Source organism: Cygnus atratus, chromosome 15 (assembly GCF_013377495.2).
Source record: "Cygnus atratus isolate AKBS03 ecotype Queensland, Australia chromosome 15, CAtr_DNAZoo_HiC_assembly, whole genome shotgun sequence".
Taxonomy (NCBI): domain Eukaryota; kingdom Metazoa; phylum Chordata; class Aves; order Anseriformes; family Anatidae; genus Cygnus; species Cygnus atratus.
The window spans coordinates 9,739,681-9,767,171 of NC_066376.1; the positions used below are offsets into that span (position 1 = coordinate 9,739,681).

General features: G+C 38.8%; 1 protein-coding gene across 1 annotated transcript; it reads right to left on the reverse strand.

Annotated features, from left to right (window-relative positions):
* On the reverse strand, positions 1-27,471 carry LOC118249277 (nodal modulator 1). The gene is made up of 31 exons (XM_035549036.2): positions 27,274-27,471; positions 26,827-26,916; positions 25,637-25,682; positions 25,101-25,201; positions 24,871-24,977; positions 24,605-24,677; positions 23,911-24,063; positions 22,973-23,110; positions 22,095-22,184; positions 21,372-21,477; positions 20,782-20,932; positions 20,064-20,241; positions 19,147-19,288; positions 18,136-18,267; positions 17,180-17,316; positions 16,815-16,902; positions 15,843-15,906; positions 14,650-14,745; positions 11,981-12,190; positions 11,596-11,678; positions 10,469-10,628; positions 10,220-10,346; positions 9,490-9,603; positions 8,704-8,831; positions 7,986-8,127; positions 7,114-7,197; positions 5,504-5,614; positions 3,417-3,518; positions 3,078-3,197; positions 2,069-2,161; positions 1-1,658 (listed from the first exon to the last, which is right to left on the reverse strand). The coding sequence occupies exons 1-31, from the start codon at positions 27,400-27,402 to the stop codon at positions 1,527-1,529; spliced, it is 3,627 nt and encodes a 1,208-aa protein (XP_035404929.1). The 5' UTR covers positions 27,403-27,471; the 3' UTR covers positions 1-1,526.
* Between the last annotated feature and the right edge of the window lie 20 nt (positions 27,472-27,491).

The following is a 27,491-nucleotide window of genomic DNA, read 5'->3' on the forward strand; positions in this document are numbered from 1 at the left end:
TGTATTAAAAGGGTACAATTTATTACAAGTTCTCCAGCACTGTTTTCCCCCATATATTTCATCACAGCAAATTATAAATTTCTAGGTCATTGAGAGCGTGATAGTTTATTAGAGCTTCATCTCAAACTCTATACGTACATGCTTTTTTGACATCCTTCATTTTTATGATGATCTTGGTAAAATTTCCCTCAGATTGTGTTGTACAGACATGAGTTCAAGAAGAATGATTACCGATTGAAGTTTTAATTACTTAGGCCCAAACTAGTACAAAATACTAACAAAAATACCAAAAAAGTATTTTGCATCCCGTTGTCTAAGGTAGGGTTTGTAAGCTTAAATATTTAAATGTAAAGGGACTTTATGTCAAGTACAATGAAAGAGAAACATTGCCACTTACTGGCAGTACCAATGTCTTTGCAATAGATGTAGGCATTTATATGCATCTTTCAAAAGCTCTATTAACCTTTATATTATTTGTCAATAAAAAGCCCCATTAACATTTAAACTGTGTATGTCTAACTGTTTCAAACAAGAATCAAAAGATAACCTGTTAAGAAACAGGCTATTATTTATTACAGTCTACATTATCGGGACTGCACATGTTGGAGATTTCCAAAAGCTAACATTTCTTTAAGTAGTTTAAAAAAACTTCATCAGCAGTTGGCAAAAAGGCTCATGCCCTGAGCAGGAGATTAGACAGATACACAGATAAATGGGTTTCACAGACAGCACAGTACAACTTTGGAAAGAATAGTACAACCAGCTTGAGCTACTTCAGGAATGCTGGAGGTCTAAAGAGATCGCACTGTACATGAACTTGAAATTTAAACACTGCTTTTGCAGTAGGATCAGCAGAACTTACCTGACATTAACAACTAATCTTACCTGACATTAACAATTTGTCTTTATTGGGCAAATACATGATTTTAATCAAAGAAAACATATTCATTGGGTAAGAACTGAAATCACAGCTATGCAAGTAACGGACTCTTCAATCAAGCTGATGAACTGGAAGTGCCAAGGACGTAACTCACCAGTTCATGCATGTTCCCTAGAACTTTGTTGTTTCAAGTACCACTGATTTAGTAAAATCTCTGTGTGCTGCTTCTCTAGAATACAGTGGGTATTTTGAAAGGTAAGCGACAATGTTCCCAAAATATAGAGACTGAAAGAGAATTCAAGCAGTTTGGGTTTTTTATAAAAAGTGTAAAACTACTGCTTTTACAAATCATTAATGGAAACAGCATGACTTATTCCACTGAAGAGAAAAAGAATTCACTAATTGTCTTCAAGTATGGGAGATGTACTCACAGTAACAACAGAGACATTCATTACTTTATAATAAAGAAACCTATAGACTCCATGGAAAATTTACAACCAAAATGGAGTTAGTGTGACAAACGGTGCTCAGGTAGGAACAACAAAAATATAAAGTTCAAAAATTTATCAAAAATGCATTTCAGTGGCTTCGCTTCCCCAGGATCCAGTTTGACGGAGCATCACTTCATGCAATCATTCCTTTCACCTCACGTCCGTCTTGTCTTCTGTTTTTTCGTTTGTCTTTTTGCATCCTCTTGGCCACCTGTGTCAGAACCTGTCTGTCCAAGCGCACGTACTCCTTGCAGCCGTGTCGTCAGTTGCAGCAATAAGGGAATAAGCTAGGTCAAAGAAAGAAATAAAAGGGAATCAGCTTGTGATTTCAGTGACAATGTAAGGTCTGAATGGTAATGTTCTTCAGACACATACATCCCCAAACAAATAGAACCTATTGCATAAATTGCATGTCTATGTGGCATTTTGTTGTGTTTTTTTTTTTCAAGAAACACCCAATGAGAAATTCAGAAACAGCAGAGGAACTCAAACTTCACACTGAGGTTTTCTAAAGGAAGGTAATTCTTCAAAAACTTGGCTACACTGGGTCTTTTCTTGAAATGCATCACAAAATGTGACCGCTAACTCCATCTCTGAATATCCATCACAACCAACCTTCCCTTAACACAGTACACGAAGAATTCATGGATATTCCTCGAAAATAGTATTTGAATAAGGACAGAAAAATGTGACCTACCTTATCATGATTGTACCCAGCCAACAACAGAAGCAGCGTTAGTGGCAATGCAATGTAAGATCCTTGGGCAATATCTTGCTCAGGGAGCTTTCTCTGAAAACGGTGGAGACCATGGATTTTTTTTTAATTTTTTTTTAACAGTAATCTGTGGCACATTCAGCCCTTCCCATCTGAATTCCTTCCAAGTACCTCTAAGATTCATTTTACTTTTAATTTCAAAGCAGACCATTCATCTGTTATCTTGATCAGACCCGATCACCTGCTACCTTCTTGGGGTCTGTTGTTTTTTAAAGCTAATTCACCGACAGTCAGTCTCCACTGTTAACCTGTAGTATGATTTACCTGTCACATGCCACCCAAATCTCACCGATCTCAATGATAACACTACAGCAGCCACACTAGCACAAAATCTTCCAGGCACATCTGCATCCTTCATCTGTAACTGCCATTTCATGTTCATGCCCCCATCTTTCACTGAACATGTAGTGATGTAGAAAAGAAATAGCTAAATATTACAGAATGAATACTTCCCTAAACTCACCACACTGCTCAAGTCTGAAATGCACAAAGACATTTCTCTCTCTTACGGGAGATTTCCCCTGATGTTAGTTTGAGAACCCCTCTGCTTCACCTCCAAGAACTGAAAACTCTCTTTTGGGCCTGGTGACACTTGTTTCCTTTACAGAGATGTCTTTAAAGGAATTCCTACAACAATCCTGTCTTTTTCCTCCAGTCCCCAGTTATGACATCCTTTCAGTTACTGTCATGTCTACAACTCCTTTGTGAACTCCCTACGTGCTTCCCACAATACACAATTACATCACTGCCTGATGCCTTAAATGTGGCCAAAACCAAATTTACTGTCCCTTTAATGCCTCTCATAAACCTGTTTATATTTACATTAACAGCAAGTTAGACCGAGACTACAAGATACATGCAAGCTAAACTACCCAGACAATTGCTCTCGAGGTGAGCACTCAAAATGAATGTTTATCTATTTTGTACTTACAGTGGGACTAAAGACCAGCGTAATGTGCTTATGATATCCAATGGCAGTGAACGAAACTTGAGGCAGGGTGTAGTCATACTGTGATTTAGTTAATGTAGAATCCAGGAGCACCACATAATTCTGTGGGTATAAAATTAATTCAGTCTACAGCACCTGCAGCAGTCTGAGGCAAAATTAGATTCAAAGGCAAAAGTCAGTGTAATAGGCTTCTAATCTTCTGAGACACTGGTTACTCCAGCATGAATACAGTACTGCAGGCACCCGGAAAATAACACTTCAGCATGCTCAGGGAAAAAAAATAAATAAAACAAGCCAAGCTAATTGTTCAGCAATACTTACCTCTCCATCTCGGAGCAGTGGTGGGAAATGGAAGAAGAGGGATTGGCCTAAATTGACTGTATGAATTGGGTTGTCAAGATTTTCACTTTTGTAGAGCTTCACCTGTGAGGGAAAGAAGAAATCACAAAACAGATATTTCTGAGTCTGCACCAGAATGGCTATTTTAGATAGCCCGTATCTTGCAGGATAAAAGCACTTCAAAATTTATCATGGGTTTTATAAACAGAAAGGTGTCAAGTAAGAACACCTGGATTTGTTCTAACCTATGATGTGAGAAATAACAGAAACAGACTCTAAAATAACTGCAGGGACAACCGGTATCTGCTATTTTCACATACCTAGATGTATTAGAAATAGTCCACGCTTTGCATTAAACAGAATTAAGTAATTCTTTTAAATAATCCAAACAGTTTCATAGGAATTTGCAGTTGGGGATTGTTTTCATTACTCTATTAGGCTCATTTTGCTTGGTTTCAGTTCCCCTGAACTTATTTAACAAACTACACACCCTCAAGCTACAGAATAGGCCTGAAATACTGAACAAGTAGTTTGCTTAGAAATAAGCATAATTAAAAGAGGATTGCATTATACTCAGTAAGGCTGGTGGGGGGCAGCAGTAACTCCTTTTATGAGATTGTGTACGGGGTCTGGCTGGGATGGAGTTAATTTTCTTTATAGCAGCTTGTATGGTGCTATGCTTTGGATTTGTGGCCAAACGTTGATAACACACCCATGTTTTAGCTATAAAACATGTATCCTCCAGAGGACATATTAAGCAAAGTTTGGGGTTTTATGGACTACTCTGCAGCAGCCTTCTGGCATCCATACAGTTATTTGTAACCCCCTGGATCAGATATTTGTAAAGACTTGACTTTCCTTGCACACAGCCCAACTGAAATTCTCATCAACTCTGCCCAGTGCTACCATAGCTGCAGCTCCGATCACAGCTCACCAGAACACTTTCAGTTGTTTCATCAAGAGGTTACACAACCAGAAGGGGCCAGACTGAGGTCACAAAACCTCTCACTTCTGTCTGCATCAAATTTGAGCACATCTTTCAAAGACAAAAATCTCTGCACTGAAAGCAAGAGCTATGATATGCACACATCATACAGCACACATGCATTACATCCAGTGCAAGACCCAACCTAATATGAAACAGGTACAGGCTTGAATTACTTCCATATATTTACATCCTAACATCAATTCCTATATGCTTAGGCAGAACTGAAAGGGCCTAAATTTCCCGAGAAAGATGGAAAAAGCATGCTCAGGTGCTCTGCACTGAAGTGAGTTGTTTTCCTTTCACACCTGCTCTGGGTGTTGGATGTTTTGGACAGCTCCCAAAATAACCAACAGCTTAGCAATGAGATCTTGTCAGGTAAGATGCATAATGGACTAATCTAAAAGAAATCCAGGCACTGTGTTTGTATTTGTAGATAACATTTCAAAGAAGAAGCTTTTAAACTTGAAAAATTGTACTGTAACTCCTATCACACTAAGAACTCTTGCAGATATTTCCAGCAGTTACACCATAAGCCAAAGGATCACAAGAGTGTAGCAATTTTTTTTCAGATTACGGTACAGTTTTTTGAATTTTGAAAATTTCAGCTTTACTATGTTTTGTACTATCTTCTATAACTGTACTTTTATATTAATGTATTCTACGGTATAGCTGCATTCACATGACATCTTCTTGCTAGCAGACATGCACGTCGAGAATTCCAGGTATTTCAGGAATTAATGCAAGTTCTCTGATGCAAAACACTCATTTCACCTCTGGTGTCTTCCTCTCCCTAAGGACAGGCCATCTTAAAGCAGGGGCGCAGACCCAGAAATGGGCAGGCCAACCTGACAAAATACTTCTTACACATATTCCAATGAAATAACGGAGACACTAAAACAAAGTAGTGAGGAACACTGGAATCTTAATTCTATATGAAATTCAGATTCATCTTCATTAAACAATTAGTTGTAACTTGAATTAAATGTGTGCTTCTGGCTACTGAATGATTTCCAGTGACTCTATAAAAGAACACTGGGAAACCAACAGCAAATACACTTAAAGATCAAAGATTTGAACTTACACATAATGTGGACAGATATTCAGAAGATGTAATTACATTTCCACTTAAATCAAATTGATTAATCTGCCGAAATGCTATAATATTAACATCACCAATGTCGCTGTTCCCAACCTGCAACAGACAACAGAGTCATGTTTTTACAGACAAAGAACTAACAGAACACAAATACTGTTCAATTTAAAAAAATAAAATAAAATATGGATTTTGTTCTCTAACAGCCACATGGAAACGTAAGGTCTTTCCAATTGCAATTTTCCTCCAGAGAGTACAGCTCACAATTACAGACTTGTACAGCACAGGGCTAATGGCATTAATTTATTTAAACTGAAAATGGAAGAAGTATCAAAAGCATGCATTAATGTGAAAAGAGGCTGAGCTGCATCCACACAACAGCTTGAAGTCTGAGCACTGGTTGCAGTATTTTATTTCTGTGCTGAGATGCCTATTACTACACTAGGATGTGTATGCAGTTGATAAATGATAAATATACTCATGTCATAATATAACCTGCTGCAAAAATATGTAACTTCAATGTCTTCAAAACTGTTTAAAATATGTAACACCTGTGTTTGTAAATCTCAGCTCTGATCAGAGTACGAAAAAAAACTGAAAAAAAAACTAAATTAAACTATTAGACTAAAAAACATTTAGTCTAATAATAACTACAGTAAGAGATAGGTTGCAGTCAGGCCAGATATCATATAAACAGTCTGGCACCACTGGGGCAGTACATTTTTCCTGCTGGTGTCTTTCAAATGCTTTTCCATCCTGAAGAAAATGGCAGCCAGTTAGGATACAATCCACTGCACACAGCTCTCACTTGCAGTACATAAGCTTCATGTGATTTGCTGGAATTTGTGTTGCTGTTCCCTTCCCTTTCCCAAGCAGCAAACACTCTTCACAAGACACTAAGGACTTGAAAGAATTCAGCCTGTTTTGCTGCAAAGGACGGTATCCTGGTCAGGCATGCATCTGAGCTCAAATAATGACTATCTCCCACTGAAAAGTTCTAGACTATAATGAAGGCTAATTAACTTTTGCTGAATGTCAAGAGATAAGTGAGAAGCAGCTAATCTGAATCTGTAAGGATGAAGGAGTATTTAACAAGATTTCATCAGTTTTAAATTTGAAGTTATTATAATATTTTATAAAGATTTACTAGTCTGAATGACAATTTCATCTACATCAAGACCGAAGGACTTGGACCAACTAAAGCACAATATGGTATATTTATCAATCAATAACTGAATATGAGGATAGGATAATATGACAAATTATGACAATCTCAAATCACTAGTACTCTGTTCCACATCATAAAGAATGGTGGAAGATAATGCTGCATATTTATTCCCTCATTTCTTGACGTATAGTTTTTATGACTGTAAAAGAATCCTTTTCACTTGTTTACTGTTTGGGCCTTATTTTATTTCAATTTTGAGCAGTGGTGCTGACACACAATAGGAGACCTGCATTTACAGAGCTAACTTGCTGAAAGCCACTTGTTGAAACAGAATGCATTCGAATACGTTGCTGCTGATAGAATAGATATAATGCCTAGACAGATGCATTTCATATTTAAGTGATACCACACAAGAAAAAAAAGAAATTACCTCAATTGCCCGGTGCTGTGGTAAAGCTCTTTCAATATGATCATTGCCTTCAGCTTTGAGTTGGACATGATACACACAACCAGGCTAAAAGCAACATTCAGACGATAAGTCTCAATGCTGAATAACAAATACTTTAATTTTAGAAGATATTAATTGAATTTTCTAACATTCCATTAGTTTTCCTTATCCTAAATAGATAATTTAACCCACTAAAACCATTAAGGGTGTTTACTTCCCGTAAATACAAAAGGACTATCAGAGCTTTCTCTAGTTTATTACATTATTAAAAGAAGTCACCTGCTGTGAAGAGTTTTAGCTAGAAAGAAAACACATTAATCAGGATTAAAACCAGATGAAATACTCCTTTCTACCTCAGCATAATTGCTTACTCCACACAGCAGTCCCAGAAATTCAGGGTTTTCTGTAGAACAACTTACTTCACATCCATGCTGCACAACCAACATACGTACACCCAACAGACCGCTAGAACATACTGTCACGGTACTTTCACAAGAGAAACTTAAGAGAAGAGAACAAAAGATAATCCCCTGTTATAGCACCTATAGTTTTACTTGAACACCTGTGAGACACATTCTTGTGTCACATCGTGGGAACTGTTTAGTGTTTGTGTGAAGGCTGTCAGCATACACTGGCAGAAAGTTGGACAGACTTGCACTAAAGGAAAAATCTCCCCTTTTACTAGAATGAATGATCACTACATGACAGTGCCTCCTAACAAAGACAGACTCAAGGGAATTTGAGCAAGTGTGATGGAAAAACAGAAATCTGTAGCTAATTCATAAAACAGATTATATTGTTCCATTATCACACTAAAATAAAAGTAAATGATTGAGGAGCATTCTAATCCTTACCAGAAGGCCACGTAGCCTGAATTTGCCCTCTTCATCAGTTATTGTGTCTTCTCCATAGATGCTACACTTTTCCTGCCCCACAGCTTCTACTGAGACTCCCTGCTCAGGCTCTCCATTTAATGAAGAAACTGTGCCATAACAGCTAGAGGGAGAAAGAGAAACAATTGCTACAGATGTGCAAATGCTGTTTTACTGCTCATTTTTAAGACATGCTATTGTTATAACTCATGGGAAAAGTACTTCATATACTTAGCACAGCATGCAGAGGGGAAATTTTAAAGCATTTAAATCAGCTGCAGTTCAGACTACAGCTTTAGGAATCCAAGTTCCCTACCCTCCAAGAACAGCATCACTTACCCCTGAGGGCAGGGAAAAGGAGGATCTTGAAGCCAGATGCCTGAAGTAGCATACAGTCCCTAAAATACACCTCACCTCTCCCACTGGACAAAGCGCAAGACATTTCCAGTGCCACTGACACAGTACTTTCATAGCAGTGTTTTTCCTTACAGCCCTGTCATCTGGGCCTAGCTATATATCCACATGCATGAGAAGATGTTTAAAAAAAAAGTACTTATAAACAACATAATGAAGTTGTATTGTGCCTTCAAAAGTACCCTCCAAACCTTCAAAACAGAGGTTTATCGGGAGAAAAAATATTTTGCGTAATGCATCCTTACACAACACGCAGCATTTTGCACAGATTTTCAGCTCTACTGACCTGTATGCTGTTCTGTAACCAGTTATCCGAATTTTAAGATTCTGTCCTTCCTGCACTTCAATCATTTGTGATGATGGTTCAAAGCGAAACTCTTTCATCATGGGTTTAAAATAATACTGCCCTGGGCTCTGCGAAGATAAATAAAGCAAGTTTACTGATACTGACACAAAAATTCACCAGCTCCAAACAATTATGTTTCTGCAAGAGCTCCCTAAAGTTCTCTGTCCCAGTCATAGGCTAAACTGCTTGGAATATATGAGCACTGCAAAACAGGGAACATGTTGGACAATGAACCAATTGAGCTCTACCAGAAAAGAAAGCCTGAAAAAGGAAAAGAAACCATGACGCTAATACTTTATCACAAGACCGCAAGGACAGGAAAGTGACCAGGAGAGAAGGATGTTTGCAAGGAAACTATTCAGGCATGTCTACACAGATGTACAGATCAATAATCTAATTACATTTCTTTCCTCTAAAGACTAAAATGATCACCAACCAACTGGCTTGTTTCATGTTTATAGACTGCAAGTTTGTAACTGAGATCAATCAACATCATCTATTGCCTGTGGGGGAGATTTTCCAGGTTAGATTTCACATCTTCCGCTCTTTAAGATTTTAAGTGCTGTCCACTCTGAGGGACCTACCCCTCTCGCTGTGAGTTATGATTTCATAGGAGACCATAGATCCCCCGCCACTGAAAAGCACTGGTAACATCCCTACTTTGGAGGCTAAAGTTACACAGCATCACATATACAACCACTTTGAGATGAACCAATTTCAACTTACCAGATTGGAGAAAGTCAACATGCCATTATCCTGTGTAAGGAGGTTGGACCGGAACATCCCTCCACTAAGAGACAAGAGAACTCCAGCAAGAGCCTGATCATCCTCGGATTTGATCTGTTTTTGAAAATGCAGCAGTTATACGAGAAAGATAAGATCGCCTCATGAAGAGGGGTTCAATTTGGAAGCCCTGTGGAAAATGCCTAGACATGCTGGTTCTGAGCACTCAGTTTTGAGCAGAAGAAAACTAGCAGCAACTGCAGCGTCATGCTGCAGGGCTATGGAATCTTATGCTCTCAACATCTGGGCAGTCAGAGACACACACGTCATGTGCCACTAGAACAGTCATTCTCCATCACCTCACAGGACATGGTGGGGAACAGAACAAAGTATTCCCAAGAATAAAACCAGGCACTAGTTTAACCAGTCTGTCTACACCTGAGGAATAGAAGTAATCAAGAGAAGGTGGTCAAACTCTGCCAAAGAAAATAAATCCAGTCTTTTGAATTGCAGACTCTTATTTTCACTCTATAAACCATGCAAAATATCATCTGTATGGCAAGTTACAACTATATCATTTTGCTGAGGTTTGTTTCCACTATGATGAAATTACCTGATCCCTACATCCCACACCCATCTGTGTTTGCCTGGGACACAAAGGTTAATTTTTTTGCCTGTCTATCTCTAACTGCACACACTATTCAATCAGATCCCAAAGCATTTAGAACATTACCTCAAATGTCACCCCAGCAAGGGCAAAAGCTTTGAAGTCTCCAACTGTTCCTTCTACTGCAGTCAAAACAAAACCTTCTTTCTGAGCAGTAACTGTATATTCCAAGTCACTGTGGAGTGGCCCAACACTTCAAATATAAGGAAATAAGAGCTCATTTTAAAAGAAGCATTTGGATATTACACGTTTTGTCAACTCACCATGGCACTTAAACCAAAGAATCCAAAAGATCATAACAGATCTGCTAATTACCTGTAAGCACCTTTCTCATCAGTGAAAACTGTGATGAGAGGGGACGTTGCTCCCTTTTCACCAATGACAATCTCAACACCCTCCAGTTCAGGATGAATTCGCCCTTCCATAAATAAGCCTGCTTTTCCATGAATCTCTACCAGCTTTCCAGGACAACTCTCTTGGTCAGTGCAAAGGGGATTTAAAACAAACAAAGTCAAGAATACACTCATCATTGCATCTTACAGCAAGAGTTTAACTACTTCCAAAGAGATGAGTCAACGTTCTTTTGCCTTGGAATACAAGATCAATCCACATAATTGTATAGGCTCTTGGCACATGTTAAAACATCTGAACACTCAATAAATTGAGTAACTGAGTACCAAAGCTATAAGCATGTGGCCAGCACAAACATTTTGGATTTGCTAAGTACTTCGCAGATTCATAAAGTTCCATATACTGCAGCCACATGGAAAGTATTCCAACAGCAACAAAATTTTATGAGATCAAGTTGAGGTCAGCGTATGCCATGTTTAATGACATAAGCAAATTTAGTTTTGTTTACTTGATGTATTTAGAATGTGCACAACAGAAAGGCACATAGAGAGAGGTACCTAATTTTCTAGCCATTTCAAACCATGGATGTCCATTTAGGAACCTTAGAGCAAGATGGACACTGACTCAACAGGTAGCATAGCTGACTGCTGATAGTTCTCACGATTTTACAGTTTACTTTTTTGTGACTGTTTTTATTATTGTAACTTAATACGGAAGAAAACTTGACAGAAACTTGAATTGGCTATCATATTTTAAATATAAACACTGCTTTTGCACAACCATTTTTCTAGATAAGTGTAATATGAGTAGTTCTGAGAATCTGCTGTTATATCCAGAAATCTAGTCCTTCCTCTTGTGCCAGGTGGTCTGTCAGCACTTGAAAGCATATTTTACTGATGAAAACTGTATTTGCATCCTCTACCAAAAGCCCATGATTCCAATTACTATAGAGTGAAACTGTCCCACAAAGAAACTGGTGCAATTGAAACTGCTTTCCTAGTATTTCCTTTGAAGAGCTATTCACACGGTGATCTGTAGGGATGCATTTCTGCCTTAAAAATCTATTTCGTTCAAATTAGATTTAGATTTACCTCCACTAACAACTGCTTCCACATAAGGTGGGTAGAAAAGCAGCTCTTTTGAAGACGGCGTCACAGTAATTTTCTCTCCAGACCTATAGAGCACACACAAGACAGTATTAGGAGAAAATGGAATCAGCATCTCTCATGTAGTACAGAGCACTGCATATTGACCTCAGAACCCATCTCAATACCCCAAGGGAAAAATATCAACAATAACCTATGCAATATTCATATTATGTGGTATTAGCTTCCATTTAGCTAGCATTCAAGCAGAACAGACACAAGCATCCAGGGAGCAGCTCTTTCCTACGTGGAATATGTCAGTATTCTTTCTTGTGGAAAGGCCAGACAATAGAGCAAAGAAAACACCCTGTCCATTGGAGCTTGGTAGTACCTTGCCCAGTAAGAAAATTCATATAAGAATGGTCCTTGGAGTTCTTCCACCATTTCTTGCACTGGTGGCTTTGTTCCTTCCTCTTCTTGACCCTTCTTTTCTCTCTCTTGTCGGCGGGCCTCAATTTCTGCCAGCTGCTGCTCCCTGCGTAACTCCTGTACAGATTTCAAGGGCCCTAAAACTAAGGCAGGTTCACTGTCAATAGAAGATCTGAAAACATGGAAGAGAAAACAGAATAAGCTCCTTTCATACAAAGGGAAGAGAGCTTGTTGTATTCATCAGTTACAACCTTTATACCGCAGCAGACAAATCCCAGAATTTTTCTTTTAAAGCTATTCCTTTTTAATTCCTCTGTTTATTCCAAGCATAGGTAAAACTTTTATGCCCATAACACTATCAGTTACTACTAGAAAGGCTTGTTCACAGGGGCTACCGGTAACCCACCAGGCCTTTCAGGAAAGGACCTATTCACAACACTCACAAATTCTGCCCCATCATGCTATAACCATTCAAGAAGTTAGGGTCCTGTTGTCTTCAAATATCCAAATACAGAGCAAACAAACAAACAAACAAAAAAACCACAATTGTCTCAACCACTTTGCATCTTAGCTGAGGGTTGTTTTTTTGTTTTTTGTTTTTTGTTTTTTTTTACGTAGAGTCTTGATTTTGCACCAATTAGCATATGGCAGCTCTGTTGCAGGAGCAATAACCTCCCCAGAAGCAGTGATAAGCCCACGTGGGTGGTAAATTCTTAAGCCAATGCAACAGTTTGCAAGAGTACCTTTAACAAAGCCATAATCTAAAAGAGAAAGGCCTAAATTTCAAAACAGAGAACAAGCTTAATACAGAAAGGATGTTATACAAAATAAACAAGAAGACTTGTATCTCCCTCTTTTTTTTTCAGTACTAGAAACTTTCCCTCAGAACCCACCTCTCAGGTTTAGAGTATACAAGAAGAAAATAATCTGTCACAAACAAATGCTTCCAATAGCTAGCAGTTCCCAGGAAAAGTGCCAAGTTGTGACCTATTGGCCCTACACCTTTGAACCATCCAGCTGTCCTGTCACCGTCTACTGAACAGATTGCTAGGTAAGTTTAGCTACCTTCCCTAAATCAGCTCAGAACAATGGATCTCGTTTCACCTTCTCTGATCTTACATCCTCTCTTTTCCTACCAATTTCTTCTAGTCTCCAACCATCCTTTGTATCTTATCTCCTGTCCTGTCTACAACAGACTGAAAAAATGACGCAGAGCACTGCAAAATCCTCTAAAAAGGAGTGAACTGAAATGATCACCATTATTTTTCCTACAACCACTTTAGATTATCAGGATAGTTCTGTCTCCTGCTTCAGTCCTCATCTATCTCTATACAGACAGAGGTTTTTTTTTGTTTTTTTAAAGATACTATTGCTCTTTCATACTATGTTTCACCAAGGCTTTAAACTCTTTCTCTGCAGTCCAGAGACAATCCACAAGCTTATTAAAAAATTTTTGCCTTAAAACCTATTAAAAATCTGTACAGACACAGTCTCATGATATTGCTTATAAACTTCTCCAGTCTCATTTTTCAAACATAACAATTCATGTTCAAAAACTGCTAATAATTAGCTTTGATTTTTGGATAACTGAAAGTTAACATGTCTCTGTCCTGAATCTTGTACACAAGCACAAACTTTAAAAAACAAGCATCTTGCTTTTAAATCCAGAGCTGTTTCCTTTATGTTGACAGTCAACAAATTGGACTTCGGCTGAAAAGCTTCACGCAGGCTTGAACAGAGACAGTCTGTGGCAACTGAGCTGCCTCCAGAGCACTTGCCAATAGTCTAAAAAAAAAAAAAAAACACCTCAGCCTGGAATGCTGGTATAGTATTTGCTTCTATGCTAAATTGGTTTTAAAATCCTAATGGCTCTCTGCTGTCTCACTGTTTCTTTTCCGGCTGCTGTTGTTACCCAGTAGTTGCAGTTGTAGATTCATTAAACTCAGGGACTCAAGGAAGAGCTCTGCAGGAAATTCGTTTCTCCACAAAGATGCTTCATACATTCAAAGTTTGAGAGCCCCTAGTCTAGAACAAGTGGACATCAGGAAAGCATTAAAGCACTCATCATTATCAGCTACTTTCAGGCAGAGCTGGCACCTCATACTATTAAAGCTGTTCACAAATCAGCGCTCCCCAGTGAGCTGTCTGTTCAGCTAAACATAAACTGGTACATTACATTAGTGTGTAATCACTCTGCACAGTTTTCCTCTTATAGCCCTCTTCACACCAGTAACAATGCTCTAAAGCAGCAGATTCTCCTTCTGAGGTAACAAAAAAACCAATCCCAGTGCTAAAGAGCTCAGAGCAAGCTAAAACAGTATCCTCTGAATTCTGAAATTTCAGATCATTAAAATACGCAATCACTCAGAAAATCATTCCTTTTTATCATGACACACAAGTAGAAAAGAATTGTATTGAAATCAATTAACAGTGTTCAAAATGAAGGCTCAGAATTATTTATCCATCTACAAAGAACTCAAAGCACAGCTTAGCATAAAAACCTCCTGCAGCACAGAGTAGGATGCCATTCCCTTAGAAAGCAGCCACTGTGGTATTAAAAGCAGAATAAAACTTTATGAGAGAAACATCTTTCTTCCCCTTTTTACAGCCCCGAGATTTCTTTGTTCTTACTTAATGGTAATAGTCACATCCATCAGTTTATCTGTTACAATCGAGCCAAGGACATGGTGTCGAACAGCAGTGAGCGTCAGTATACTAGGAGAGGACCTGTAAATCAAATTAGCAAAGAGATGAACTCAAAGTCTCCCTCCTAAAGAAAATAACCACATCTTATTCAGCTGAGTTTGTGCTCCCATTCCTAAGTTTAGAGTGCTTTATAAACCATGACATACAAATTGCACAGCAAAGTTGTAGTGCTAACATGATAGCATATTGGAGAGGGAACATTTTCCAGCTGTGAAACCCAAACTACTATGTGACATTGGCCAAATAAGTCCCTTGCTTTGTGCCTCACACTTCCTCTCAAGTTGATGTTGATTTCATGTGTACAATCTCTTTACACACAGCAGAGGGACACTCACGAGTTAGCAATATTGGACATGGCTCACCATGCTGCCCCAAGTCTAATGGTACTTCGCTGCCAAAAGGGGTTCCTGTTCCAATTCATCTACTCAGTTTGTCCTGGCTCTAATGTTTAGTACATCTCTTTCTGAAGTACTTTTAATTCACTAAGCAGAAAAGAATCAGATTTTAATACTGAATTTGTTTTCTGCCATGTTAATGAATAAGAAGTAGCCAGGTAGCAGAAACCCTCTTTTTGGAAGCAAACAGCTGTCAAGCACTTTGCCAAACCTTAACTAGAAAAAAATAATAAAACATAGCTGACTTTGAAAGTTCAGCACTGCTCACTGGTGAATGAATATTTACTCAGCCTGCAAAACTGGGGTGAGCAGAATCAAATCACCACAGACAGTTATGGCACCAAGGACATACAAGTGGTATGTGCCTCCTAGTAAACTTATTACCCTATCTTTTGCATTTCAACCCTCACAAATCATCAACAGTTTCCACTGAAATCTCTCTGCTTTGTTACAAAGCAAAAAAGCATTAAACACGGACACACAGCAGACAGAAACATCCATTTGAAGTAGTAAAAGCATCTTTAAAGCCTATCCTTAGTCACATTTTTCTTTTTTAAAGGGCAAGAGGACACATCTCATACACTTTGCTAAAGCTTCCCTCTATTGGTTACAGCCAGTTACAGCAACAGATCCTGAATTAATCAAAGAAAGCAGCTGCAGCAGAAGGAAGCTTTGTGAAAGGATACTTATAGACATAAGACTAAAAACAGATTTTGCTCTTACGTGTCATAAGTGTAATACTCTTGTTCAAATTGGTGGCAGGAACGTGGGGTCACTTCATAGACACCTGTGAACATTAAGTCAAAGAATGATCCACTGGGGAAAAAATAAAAAAAAAATAAAAAAAAAAATCAAGCTTGCTGTGTTGGCTGAATTCTCAAGAGCACATGAGACCTGAGGTATAGAAACAATTACTAGGTTTGATTGTAAATTAATTCACCTCTCTTCAGTCACAGATCACTACTGGAAGCTGCGCAGAGTTTTAATATACACTGATACAAAACACAATTAGTATCACAGCAGAGTGGCACATAAAAACATAATTACACATAATAGAACACACTAAACAAGGTCATAAGTAATCTATTATAGCTGGTCTCAAAGCTGATTTCCTTTGATTACAGAACTACAGTCGAAACTGTTACTGTATTGCGAATGAGGCCACTGACTTTAAGGATGAACTGTGCAAAGATGAAAACTGAATCAAAACCAAATTCATTTCTTAACTGTTTTGTTAATGGGCAATAACAAGGAATTAGCTCTGAGACACTAAAAGTGAAAAAAAAAACTAATTTTAAAACATTCTTTTTTATTTTTATAGATAAACCTGTGGTACCATTAACAGCTAACCTTCAAGAATCCTGTATTGAAATGAAACTTCTATTTATCGGTTACAGATATCATTCCAGTTACAGAACCAATATGAACAGGATTATTTTAACATACTCTTGATTAGTCCAAGATTAATGCCCTTCACCTAGTCAAAAAAAATATTTTGCTCCAGAAACTAAATTTAGGTAAATGACTAAACATTAAGAAAATATTAAAATATTAGAACAGAGAATTTATATTCAGCTGTAAATAAAATAATGCCTCTCAGAAACCTCAGAAGCCAGAACAGATTATTTTTAATTCCCAGTAGTATTAGTTGACTGGTTCTTTTTCTTTTTCCAACTAACATTTTAGAGCTGTTACCTGGCTTTGAAAGACAGAACCTATTAACTCCTTTAGACAGGTTATAAACACCAACATTTTCCGGACCATTTCCATCCTGGTAAAATTCCTGTGAAGTCACAACACAATTCACTATTAGTAACTACGAAGCATCAAAATGAAAATAGTATTTGCCTAAAGGTACATTAATCCTTCTCTTTTATAACAATTAACAACAACAGAAGACCATTTTACTAAATCTAAGGAACAAACCTCAAAGTGTTTTAAACATCAGTGTTTCTGTGCTGCAGGACGCCCTAGAAAGAAAGCCTTGATTCCAAGAGTAACAAAAGCTACCTACACAAGTTCATTAAAAAGAAAAGCAAGGATGTTTGTTACCTACGTACCAGTGTAATTGCATGAGAAAGGGAACACCTCAGCATATATCCAGTCTGTCTGAATTCTACTCCTGAAACATCCTCCTCCATAACTTCCAGCTCCAAAGACTTATTCTTCCAGCACCAGTCTTCATGTACAATGCTTACTAGAATACACATCACAAAAAGGTTTTAGTAATGTAAAACTGTGTGAATAAAGCAGCTTTTGTGGTGTTAAAAGCCTGTACCACACTAACTTCCCCTGACAATAATCTTCAAAGCCAGGTATACAATAAATATAAGCACAGAAAAGAACTGTAGTATCAGACCTGGCTCACAGCACTGCCACATCACCAGGAATCCAGCACCTCTCATTAATGCAAAAGCTATTTTAATAAGGAATAATGAAGTCTGGTAACCCTAGAAAATTCTGCATTCTGCGCTACCATTGTGGTATTCAAAGATGTCTAGAGGACAGCAGAAGCTAACTCCAATTTCACATAGTGAAATGATGTTCTGACTCATATAGAAAGAGCAATACATATGTAGCCCTTCTACCTTCTACACCTTTCCCAGGAAAAGAATTTCTTTTCATAGTAGGCCAAGGCAGGCTGGCAAAAACACTTATTGCTCTTTGGAGAGGCTAGTTACTGTGGAAACAGAAGACCTGTGGTGTGCTCCTACTCTCAGGTTTGGGACAAGTCAGTTCATGACAAAGGCCTTTCACTTGACACCATGCATGTGTATCCTAAAACGTATGGAGTCAGTTACCCGAACACTGAAAAAGTGGTTAAGTAGACAAGATGAAGAAAGCCTGATACACTGGTGTATAGCATTTTTCCAGATTTTCCTAAGTCTGAGAACTAGTTCCACATTGGGCATGTCACATAGAGCATAAACAGTATCCATGATAAAAGAATTAATACAGACTAAGTCACTAATTTAGCTAATAAGGTAACACTTCCAGCAATTCCCCATATTCCTACTTTTGTATTTGCCAGGTGGCACGTTTTCAAATGTGAAGGCCACTGAGTCCGTATTTCCAGAGAGCTGAAGGTTACGTTTTTCACCCTGGCGGCTCACAGACTGTAACGTCACCATCAAATCACCGCAAGCATCTGTGCAGAAAAGACAGAAGAAAATGAGGCTGCATTCTGTCTTGCCAGCTTTCCCCCGAAACCCCAACTCCAAGGAAGCTTGATGTGTACTAAGATTAAACCAATTGCTCTTTTCCAGTAGAAAACATTTCCAATTAAAACGATTAATCTTATTTCCTAAGCATCTGTTTACTAATGTTTTGTTGCATTTGTCTGTAAGTTTAAGCTCGTTAATCTTATTCTTGTATCTAAGGACAGGTAACAACCAGAGACCAACACTAAATTCCTGGGGTCCACCTTACTCTGCAGAGACTACAGGGGTCCAGAAAACACCTGAGATGAATCAGAGAGAAAAAGGAAGGAGCAAAAATGACAAAACTCAAACTCTAATCATCACCTGCTAAATTAGTGGGTACTCGAGGACAGCAGGAGAGAGGAACCTTTGACTAAAATTAAGTGAAAACACTGAGAAAGAGAACAGACTGCAAGCTTCTGCCAACAGCCTGAGCCTCTATCCTACAGGTTTTTACATGCACTGTATTTTATTTTTTTTAATGACTTTTTCAGTATTTCTGACATTGTTGTAAAATGTCCCAAGCATCAGCCAGGATCGTTTGCTCCCAGAACTTAACTGTCTTTGAAAGTAAACAGGTCAGAACTTATTCCAAGCAAGTGTTAAAAATAGGTAGGTAACTTCACTCCAAACTTCATTAAGGTGCTAACTAGGCTGTAAGGTCTCTTGAAAAAAATACCTGTTTCATCTATGTGCTGGAAATTAATTTACTTATCTGTTGATGGGGCTGACCACAGCAAGTGGCTTGATCAAAACTGTATTCATTCGCACATGCAGTGCTGAAGTTCTCCATTCTCTTTTCCACTTCACTTTCCAAACTGGCTTACCTAAACAAGAGATCTTCCCAGAGACTGATGCCAAAAACTGAGAGAAGGTCACATCCATTACTGGTCTGTCTGTAACAGTAACAGGGAACACTTTGGGTTTCAAAGCCAATCCTGCTCTGGTCTCAGCTTCTGGAATAATTACCTGTAGAGTACAGGACAACAGCACATCTCCAGCTTTTGAATACCAGTCCAAATTCACTCACTCTGCTGACTTCAACTCACTTATCAGATATTAGAAAATGGATATTTACTGTAAGTCTCAGGCAAAGCAAAACCAGCCTCTCAAATATAATGTTCAAAATTCTTCATTAAAAATCCTCCAAACAACTGCAAAAAGCCTAAGCTAAAAATTCTCCAAATATCTTGGTTTCAAAAGTTTGAGCGAGTTTCCACTTTGAGATCTATCTACTCCTGCTTCCACATTGGGCTGTTTCATTACCTGTAAGGACAGCCAGAGGCCTTATAACCCTGCACTTCCTTATCTCCCAGCCTGCAATTTCCCCCCACAAGGGGGGGGATTCAACAAAATTCTTAGTGTTTGTGCTATAGGTTCTGCTATGACCTGTTAGCTCCAGAACCACTGAGACACCTGAAAAAGGTACACATTACATGTGTCATTCACAGGAAAATACATGAAGATAGTAAGTGAACTAAGGGACATTACAAATAGAGGAGAGAGAGAGAAAACCCTTCAATCTCAATGGCCTGAACACCTTTTAACAAGTGTGAAGGGAAAGGAGCGTGAGAATTTCAGATTATAGAGAAAAAAAAGAGTAACCATCGTTTATGTAGTACAAACAGGAGAAAAGGGCCATGAAAATCCACATTCAACTTCTCAATTTTTAGAAATTAAATGTTTTAAATTTTCTAAAACCTCTTGACAGTCCTACAATGAAGAAACGGAAGCTAACTCATACCTGAACATTGTATATACCCGATTTTGCCTTAAAACAAAATGCTCCATGAGGGTCTGTTTCTGTTGTAGCCAGTGATCCTTTGTCCTTGTCTAGAGGCATCATGGTTACCTTATATTTATTGATCTGTTTGACTGTGTCAGGTAAACGAGTTACTGAGATCCGGCCACACACACTGAATCTGTAAAATATTGGTTATATAGTGGATTGACAAAACTCAAAAAATACTTGTTTTAAAATTTCCTCAAGATTTTAACTGGTTTGATATGTTTTGTGTCAAAGATCACAAATCTGATAGATAATGCACTGGAACACAACCCTACCACACTATACCTGTGAAAATAAAAGAAAAGAAAACAAATTACAAGCTGTTAAGTTTCACTTCTCACCTTAAATAGTGCACTATATTTAGTCACTGATAAAAACTGTAATTGATCATTTAACATATTTTTTTCTAACTGGCTAACAGATTCTGCACAAGCTTGTTGCGATTTGTCTCAGGAAATTCCTAGTTATCACTTCTCTTGAAGGTTGCCATTATTTCCTCCTAAAAAGAAGCTCTTGGGCACAGAAACCATGCCTTTTTTGTCTTTCTCAGCTCACACTGTATCTCCCAACGCTGCACAGCCTTACAGCACACTATATTGAGTCACTGATAAAAACCGTAACTGATCGTTTAACATTTTTTTTTTTCTAATTGGCTAACAACACTGCTACTTACCCTGTTGCAATGATGTTTGCTAGCTGAGGGGTATTTGGTGCTATCTTCACTGTAATAGTATCAAAGAAGAGATGCTCTTTCCTGGCATGAATTGTGTATGTACCTGTTGTTATGTTCTCAAGGCGGAAAGATCCATCGGCTTTTGTTTTTACTGGAATAAATAAAGTGAGGAGTTAAAAAGCAGAGCATTTTTTCCACTGTCTATCTTCATGTGTCTAAAGATCCAGAGGGTATGTACTGCTTTAGGCTATTTTAATTTACATTGCACAACAAAGAAACAGTATTATGTTCCTTATTAGATCAACCTTCAATTCTGTATCATAAAGCAACATTTCCAGTTTGGCATATGTTTGAAGGAAATTATAATAAATTTTCTACTGCAAAACAAATGAACAGCTAATACTCTCATCTAAGCCAGAAAATGAAGAATTACTCAACTGTATGAAAATCAGTGTAATATTACAAATAAATTACAAAAAAAAAAAAGTAGTGTATTATCCTGAAGGTTTAATTCCATTGCATACCCTGCTCCTGTACTTGAGCTTATCAAAGATTTACCTGCAGCAACACAGACCAAGACCACTGCATACCTTTAATCTGATTGTTTAGAGTCACAGTGGCATCAGCAACTCCTTCCCCTTCGGGACCATTCAATACCCTGCCCGTGACAGAGAAACCCATCACATGGAAAACAGGCTGAAACGGGAAAATAAAGTTATCATTAATCTTCTCCCAGTAAAAGCATTCACACATCTACAGCAATCAATATGTATTGGTTTTCACCCCACACACATAAAGAAAATTTACTTCCAGATTTAGGAAGAAAATTCAACAGGATAATCACAATGAAAGTATGCATCAAGCTCAAGGCATATTGTCCTGCTAAGAAGTACAGGAACTGATTCTTAAGTTACCTGCATTAGCACACTTGAGAAGACTCTAATCATACATCACAAGGCCACTACTCAAGAAACTCTGCAAATCAGAGTTTTATTTACAGGCCCTTCTCAAGACATTTGACAATGCAAATGAGTAAACTTAATCAACCCAAAAGGTTGCTGCCTGTTTGCCACACAGACATGAAAGTGAAAGGGACAGCTTCTCCCTATTTTGTTTCTTCCTAGTAGAATGGACTGAAGTATAGAAATACAGAACAGATACTGTCATCTACCTGCTAGACAAGAAGGTACATGTAACAAATCTCTTTAAGCTTCTTACAAAGACAATCTTCCACAACACAACTGCTTTCTGCAAAATCAGTTATACTTCTACAGGAATTGGTACAAACAGGATGATTTCTCTAAATGCCTTACCTCAATTTGTAAACTGTCATGTTCTACAAAGAAGTCCAACCTAGATGGTGCAACATCAAAGGTAATTCTCTCTCCCCTGTAGAATGGTATCTGAAAGGAGAACACACCACTTTGACTACTAAGAAGCTATGACATCAGAAGTATTTTCCTTTACCATTTTCCAGGTCTTTTTCACTAACAGACACCTCCACAAATGGCCAAATGGGCTGAAAACTTGCTGGAAAAATAACTCAGAGTGATGGAGACAAGAATAAGAGCAGGATTTCACGAATGTTTGATGGAAACCATATGAGATTATGCAAAGAAACAGAAAAGTAACCCTCTAATGAGAATACAGCAAAGGTATTCAATACAGAGTTTACATAACAGAATATATGATCACTAAAGGATTAAGGGAATGAGAGAAGTTTGGATCCCACTTCTAGATCATGCAGTCTGAGACTGGAAGACCACCATTCTAGGCAGTGCAAAGACATCCATGCTCCAACACTACCTGGGCATAACAAAGAGAATGGTATAAAAAGAATACAGAGAACTTAAGGGGTGTGAGGTGGCTGTAGCCCACTGAAACTTTCAGCCTCCCATCAGCCTCTAGAGATGGTTCTGTGACTGGCCAATGTATTCAGGAGATCTGTAAACAAATACTTCCTCAGAAATCACACCAGAGTCCTACCACAGCAACCAGAGTCCTACCACAGCAACTCACTTCACCGTCAAATGCTTTACATTATAGTCTCCTTCTCCAATTTTTTCACCCATCTCAAAATATTTCAACTGGTTTTGTCTTTAACAGCTGCAAAATTACGCATGATCTTGCTTAGAGAACAAGAGTTAATAACTCAATGCATAAACACGCAACAAACTTTCTAGCTACTTACCACAGTGTACTTCCCACTTGGTAGGGAAAGAAAGCTGAAAGATCCATCTTCTTTTGATACAACATTGCACAAATACGTCAGAGACTCATCTCTTGACTGGAATCCATCCACAGGAGAAATATTGCAGCCCACAACATCCTGTGTCAATAAATGCATTAATTTTTATTTTTTTTTTTCTTATGGGTGAACATAGAAAATAATTTGGGGGATGTTGGATGATTCAAAATACTATACCATGAAAGAAGGATGGGAAGTACAATAAACAATTTAGACGCAAAGTTTGATAGCATGGTTTACAATTCTTATACAGGTAAAAAAAAATAACCAGTAACAGACTTTATGGTAACAGGGACAGAAAACTGAGAAATTAAACATCCTTTAGATGACAGACAGAACTGCATTGCATGTCTTAACATAAACTGTCTTCAGCTCTGAGGATGAAGTTAACATTACAGAACAGAGCTCTACTCTGCATATCAAATCACAGTACACAAATGGAAGTTCCATGCTCTTCATAAATAGCACATTTTTAAGGTGGCAACAGAAGCTGCTGAACTTTGATTTCACATAAAAAGGGCACAAAGCAATTAAGGCTTTATGTTAAAGACAAATTACAGCTACTATCTAGTGAAACTTAGGGTTTGTCTGCCACTATCTTGAGTCTTTTTACAGAAGCTGATCTTTCACAATGGAGGACTGTCATACTTACAAGGGAACATTGTTACTAACCAACATTTAACATGCAAAAAGGGGTAACTGGAAAAATATTGTCTTAAAACTGTAACCCTTAAACCTGCTCACCCACAAGGAATGTACAGGGCAAAAACATGCAGTGAACCATTTTAGATTTTGCACGTGCTGCCTGCTTCAGCTCAAGTCTTAGTTTTCTATGCTCCTGAACAACCTGAGTGTCGGGAAAAGTTCTGAGACACCATTACCTCTTTGGTGACTGAAGAAGAGAAAAGGAGAAACATGACTCCTTTCATTGGTTCTCCATCACTCCTTACTGACCCAGAAACATTGTAGCCAGCAACAATCAGAGGACTAGCAGCATAAGCATTAGAACTCATTACCCGTACCACTGTGTTTGCCTGAAATACAGAAACACGTATATTTGCATCAGAAGTAGACATTAAATCTCATTTACAGCACTAAATTACAATCAGAGGCTGAATAATCAACATCAGAAACAGAAGCCAGAGCAACAGTTCTCGAAGAGAGTTCAAAGGCTCTTCAGAACAGAAAGATGCTAAAGCAAAGATACTATTGTAAAACAGCGTTTTTACTGTTTTACTGGTTTAGGAATTGGTCAGGATTTCAGAGCTCATCAGAAAGCAAGCAGTCTGAGAGGAAAGGTTTAAAGCATCTGCTATGTTCTCCAAGTTCCTGCAAAATGTATTGGATTAGAAGACCTAAAGCACGAGCTCATTTGACAGTCCTTCCCCAGCTGGCTCCATTACCTCCAAACTAGGCCTGCACAAAGCAGTTTCTTGCCTGCCTCAATTAAATTTAAGGAAAACCGCATTAACCTCGTCCACTCGCACAAACCTTTGTTCATGCTAGCTGATCAAGGTAAGGTCTAGCCATACGCTCTCCCTAAGCATGCAGAACAGAACTTTTGTAGGCTCTAACCTCTTTCAACAACCAGGTGGGATGAGACGCAAAGATTTCATATTCACCAGGAAGCACTTTAAAGAAAGCAAACCTGTAAAGCAAGAAAAGGATGGTGTTGCTTAAGAAACAGTCATTAACATTTGTTTACAGAAAAGCAATTCATAGCCTCCGTGCATTACAAAATGTATCTCGGAACTTCTATAATCCCAACCAATATGGCAGAATTGAAAGAATCTCGTGTAAATGAACACATGAGGTATGCACATGCCTATTCCCACACTCACTTTCCTCCAGGCTGGGTAACAGTTGCTTGTATGTTTACATCACTGCCAGCATTTCTCAGTACAACCTGGACTCCAGCAGGACCTAATGCCTGACCTTTGCTGAGCACCTGTCAAAATGAAGAGAAACCAGTGTACAAGTGGATAAAAATAACTTCCAGAGGTGAAGTAAAATATTTTTATGAAGGTAGAATTAACATGAGATGGAAAAAATAAAAATAAAGAAGTCTAACCTTTCCATTCACAGAAAACCCTGTGAACACAAAGTTAATATCGCCTCCCTTTGTGCAAATGTCATTAATGCCATCTACATGGATATCTACGCTGGTTGGTTCTGGAGGGGAAGAACAACGAAACAGCATGGTAGTTAGTGACAGAGGAATAATGGAGCAACTCTACTTTAGCTTTACAAAACTCTCACAGAAATGCACTAGCTCAAGTGCATTAGTTATGCCTTAGAAGCCTTGTCTTACCCAAGTTAACCATCCACAAATCCTAACGTTGAAAATCCTTCCCCCTCCCACTACAGATATTTTTACAAAAAATGCGCATTCCTTTGTATCAATTCATGGGTTGCTTTGTCAGAGTCTACTTTACAGCTTTATTTTTCTCCTGTACAGTAAGTACGTTTTAGTTATTAAAACCATGCAGTAGGGCTTATGTCTTCTGAACAGCACTGGATTTTCCCTGCCAAATGCAAGCTAGTGATAATTGAAGTCCCACATTACAAATACACTGGCCTATTAGAAGAAGAGATATGAGCACTTACCAAAACTCCACCCTAGGGGAGGCTCAATTTTAAGAATGAAATCCCCCTAAAAAAAAAAAAAAAAAAAAGTCAGAATACAAGCAGCATGCCGCAGAGAGCAACACAAGACTCAAGTGTCCCATTCTCTTCTCATTCTACCTAGTGTGCTCTGTTCAAAGCAGCAGCAGCATCTACCCAGACAGACTGGGATGCTGGGCTCATGTCCAGCCAGCTAAGAGTAAGAATTAAGTAGCATCACGTTTATACCGCTTCCACACCAAACCTGGCTCATGGCCAAGCAGCTCAGTGTTAGAAAATGTTCAAATCTCTCTACCTGCCCCAATAGACGTGCTGTAAATCTGCCTTTAGTGTTTCCACTAGGTGTTCCTACTCAACTGTTCTGCCCAAACATGAGATAACAGAATTCCAATCCTATTAAAATTTCTGCACCAAAAGGCCATTAGACAGAGATCCTCTTTAAATTAGCAGGCACCACATATGTGCTGAAGTTCATCCATTAAAAGGCGCAAAGACCAAAGAACAAAACCATCGAGATTAAAAAAAAGTGTCTTAAGTCCTCACATTTGGAGGATTTATTTCTGAACCGTAAGTTAACTGGTTCTTTAAAAGAGCAAAACACTTTGACCACCTGAGAACAGCTTGTAAAAGTTTGAATGTCAACATTTTTTCAGCCTGAACAGACATCAAACTTCTGCTACATTGTGAGCTTACATCATTTTTCATATTTAAGAAAACTCTAATATCTGCAATTACTCATTCAAGATATTTTCAACTCAGCCATACCAACACACATTCTTATATAGATGATCTATTTTCATTTCCATTGGTAGATAACTGAAAACTTTATCTCTACTCAGATTGTAAGCACCTGTACTTTTTATTCATTCTTTGTACAACTGCTAGCATAACACAGTTGTTGTCAGTGACTATGACTCCTAATGCTTCAGTGACCCAAATAAAATAGCACAAACACAACACTGCAGCTAAAGTTACCTGACTTTTTTCATGATAACGCTTACCACTGAACAACAGAATAGCTGCATTACAAAAAGAAACCGTGTAAAGTTTTATTATAATTTTATTTGTTATGTGTACTGTTCAGACATTTCATCTGCCTGCAGATGTGAACGTGGAAGCTGCTCGTGCCCCCAGTGCAGGGGAGAAGCAGCAGCGACATGTCAATTCCTTACCTTATCATAGAGGGGAATCATGAAATAGCCATTGTTTGGAGCACAATCTGTTTGGTATTTCAGAGTACCATGCTTTGTATACAACTTAATCTATAAGAAACAAACAAAAAACCGAGAGAAGTGTGAACGAGGGTGGAATCAGGTGCTCTCTAAGCAAGTGTTTGTACATGTTAGTGGCTGCACGTCCCCCAGGGGTAACGGAGGTGGCAGGGGAGAGGCTTACTGCAAGAAGGCTACACTCTGCCAAGTGAAAACCGGCAGAGAGCTAAGACCTGGCCTCAGGAGAGACCGAGGAACGCTCAAGGAATCCCACTTCACACAGCAACACCCCAAAGCACCTGCCAGCTCAGGGCGCACTCAGGACACGGGGGCTAAGCCTCGCCCAGACGCTAACCCCGCAGGCCTGCCTGCCAAGGGGCCGGGGAGAAGAGGGCCGGCGGCGCCCACCTCGATGAGGGAGTAGTTGATCTCCACGCCGGACTTGACGAAACCTCCGCAGCCCACCACGATGTCCTCGGAGCCCCGCACCAGGGCGCAGCACAGGGCCCAACCCAAAGCCACCACCCAACCCCGCATGGCGCTACCGCCGCCCTGCCTCAGCGCCGCCGGAAAGGCCGGCACCGGCAGCGGGGCGAAGCTGCGGTCGGTGCTGCCCTCTGCCGGCC

What these genes read in the sequence shown, in the direction of transcription:
- LOC118249277 (XM_035549036.2), bottom strand. Translation starts at nt 27,402, where the DNA reads ATGCGGGGTTGGGTGGTGGCTTTGGGTTGGGCCCTGTGCTGCGCCCTG. An exon ending in CTTCTTCAGTCACCAAAGAG is followed by an intron (nt 23,111 to 23,910) that starts GTAATGGTGTCT and finishes TTATTGACACAG; the next exon opens with GATGTTGTGGGCTGCAATAT. An exon ending in TCTAAACAATCAGATTAAAG is followed by an intron (nt 20,933 to 21,371) that starts GTATGCAGTGGT and finishes TATTTATTCCAG; the next exon opens with TAAAAACAAAAGCCGATGGA.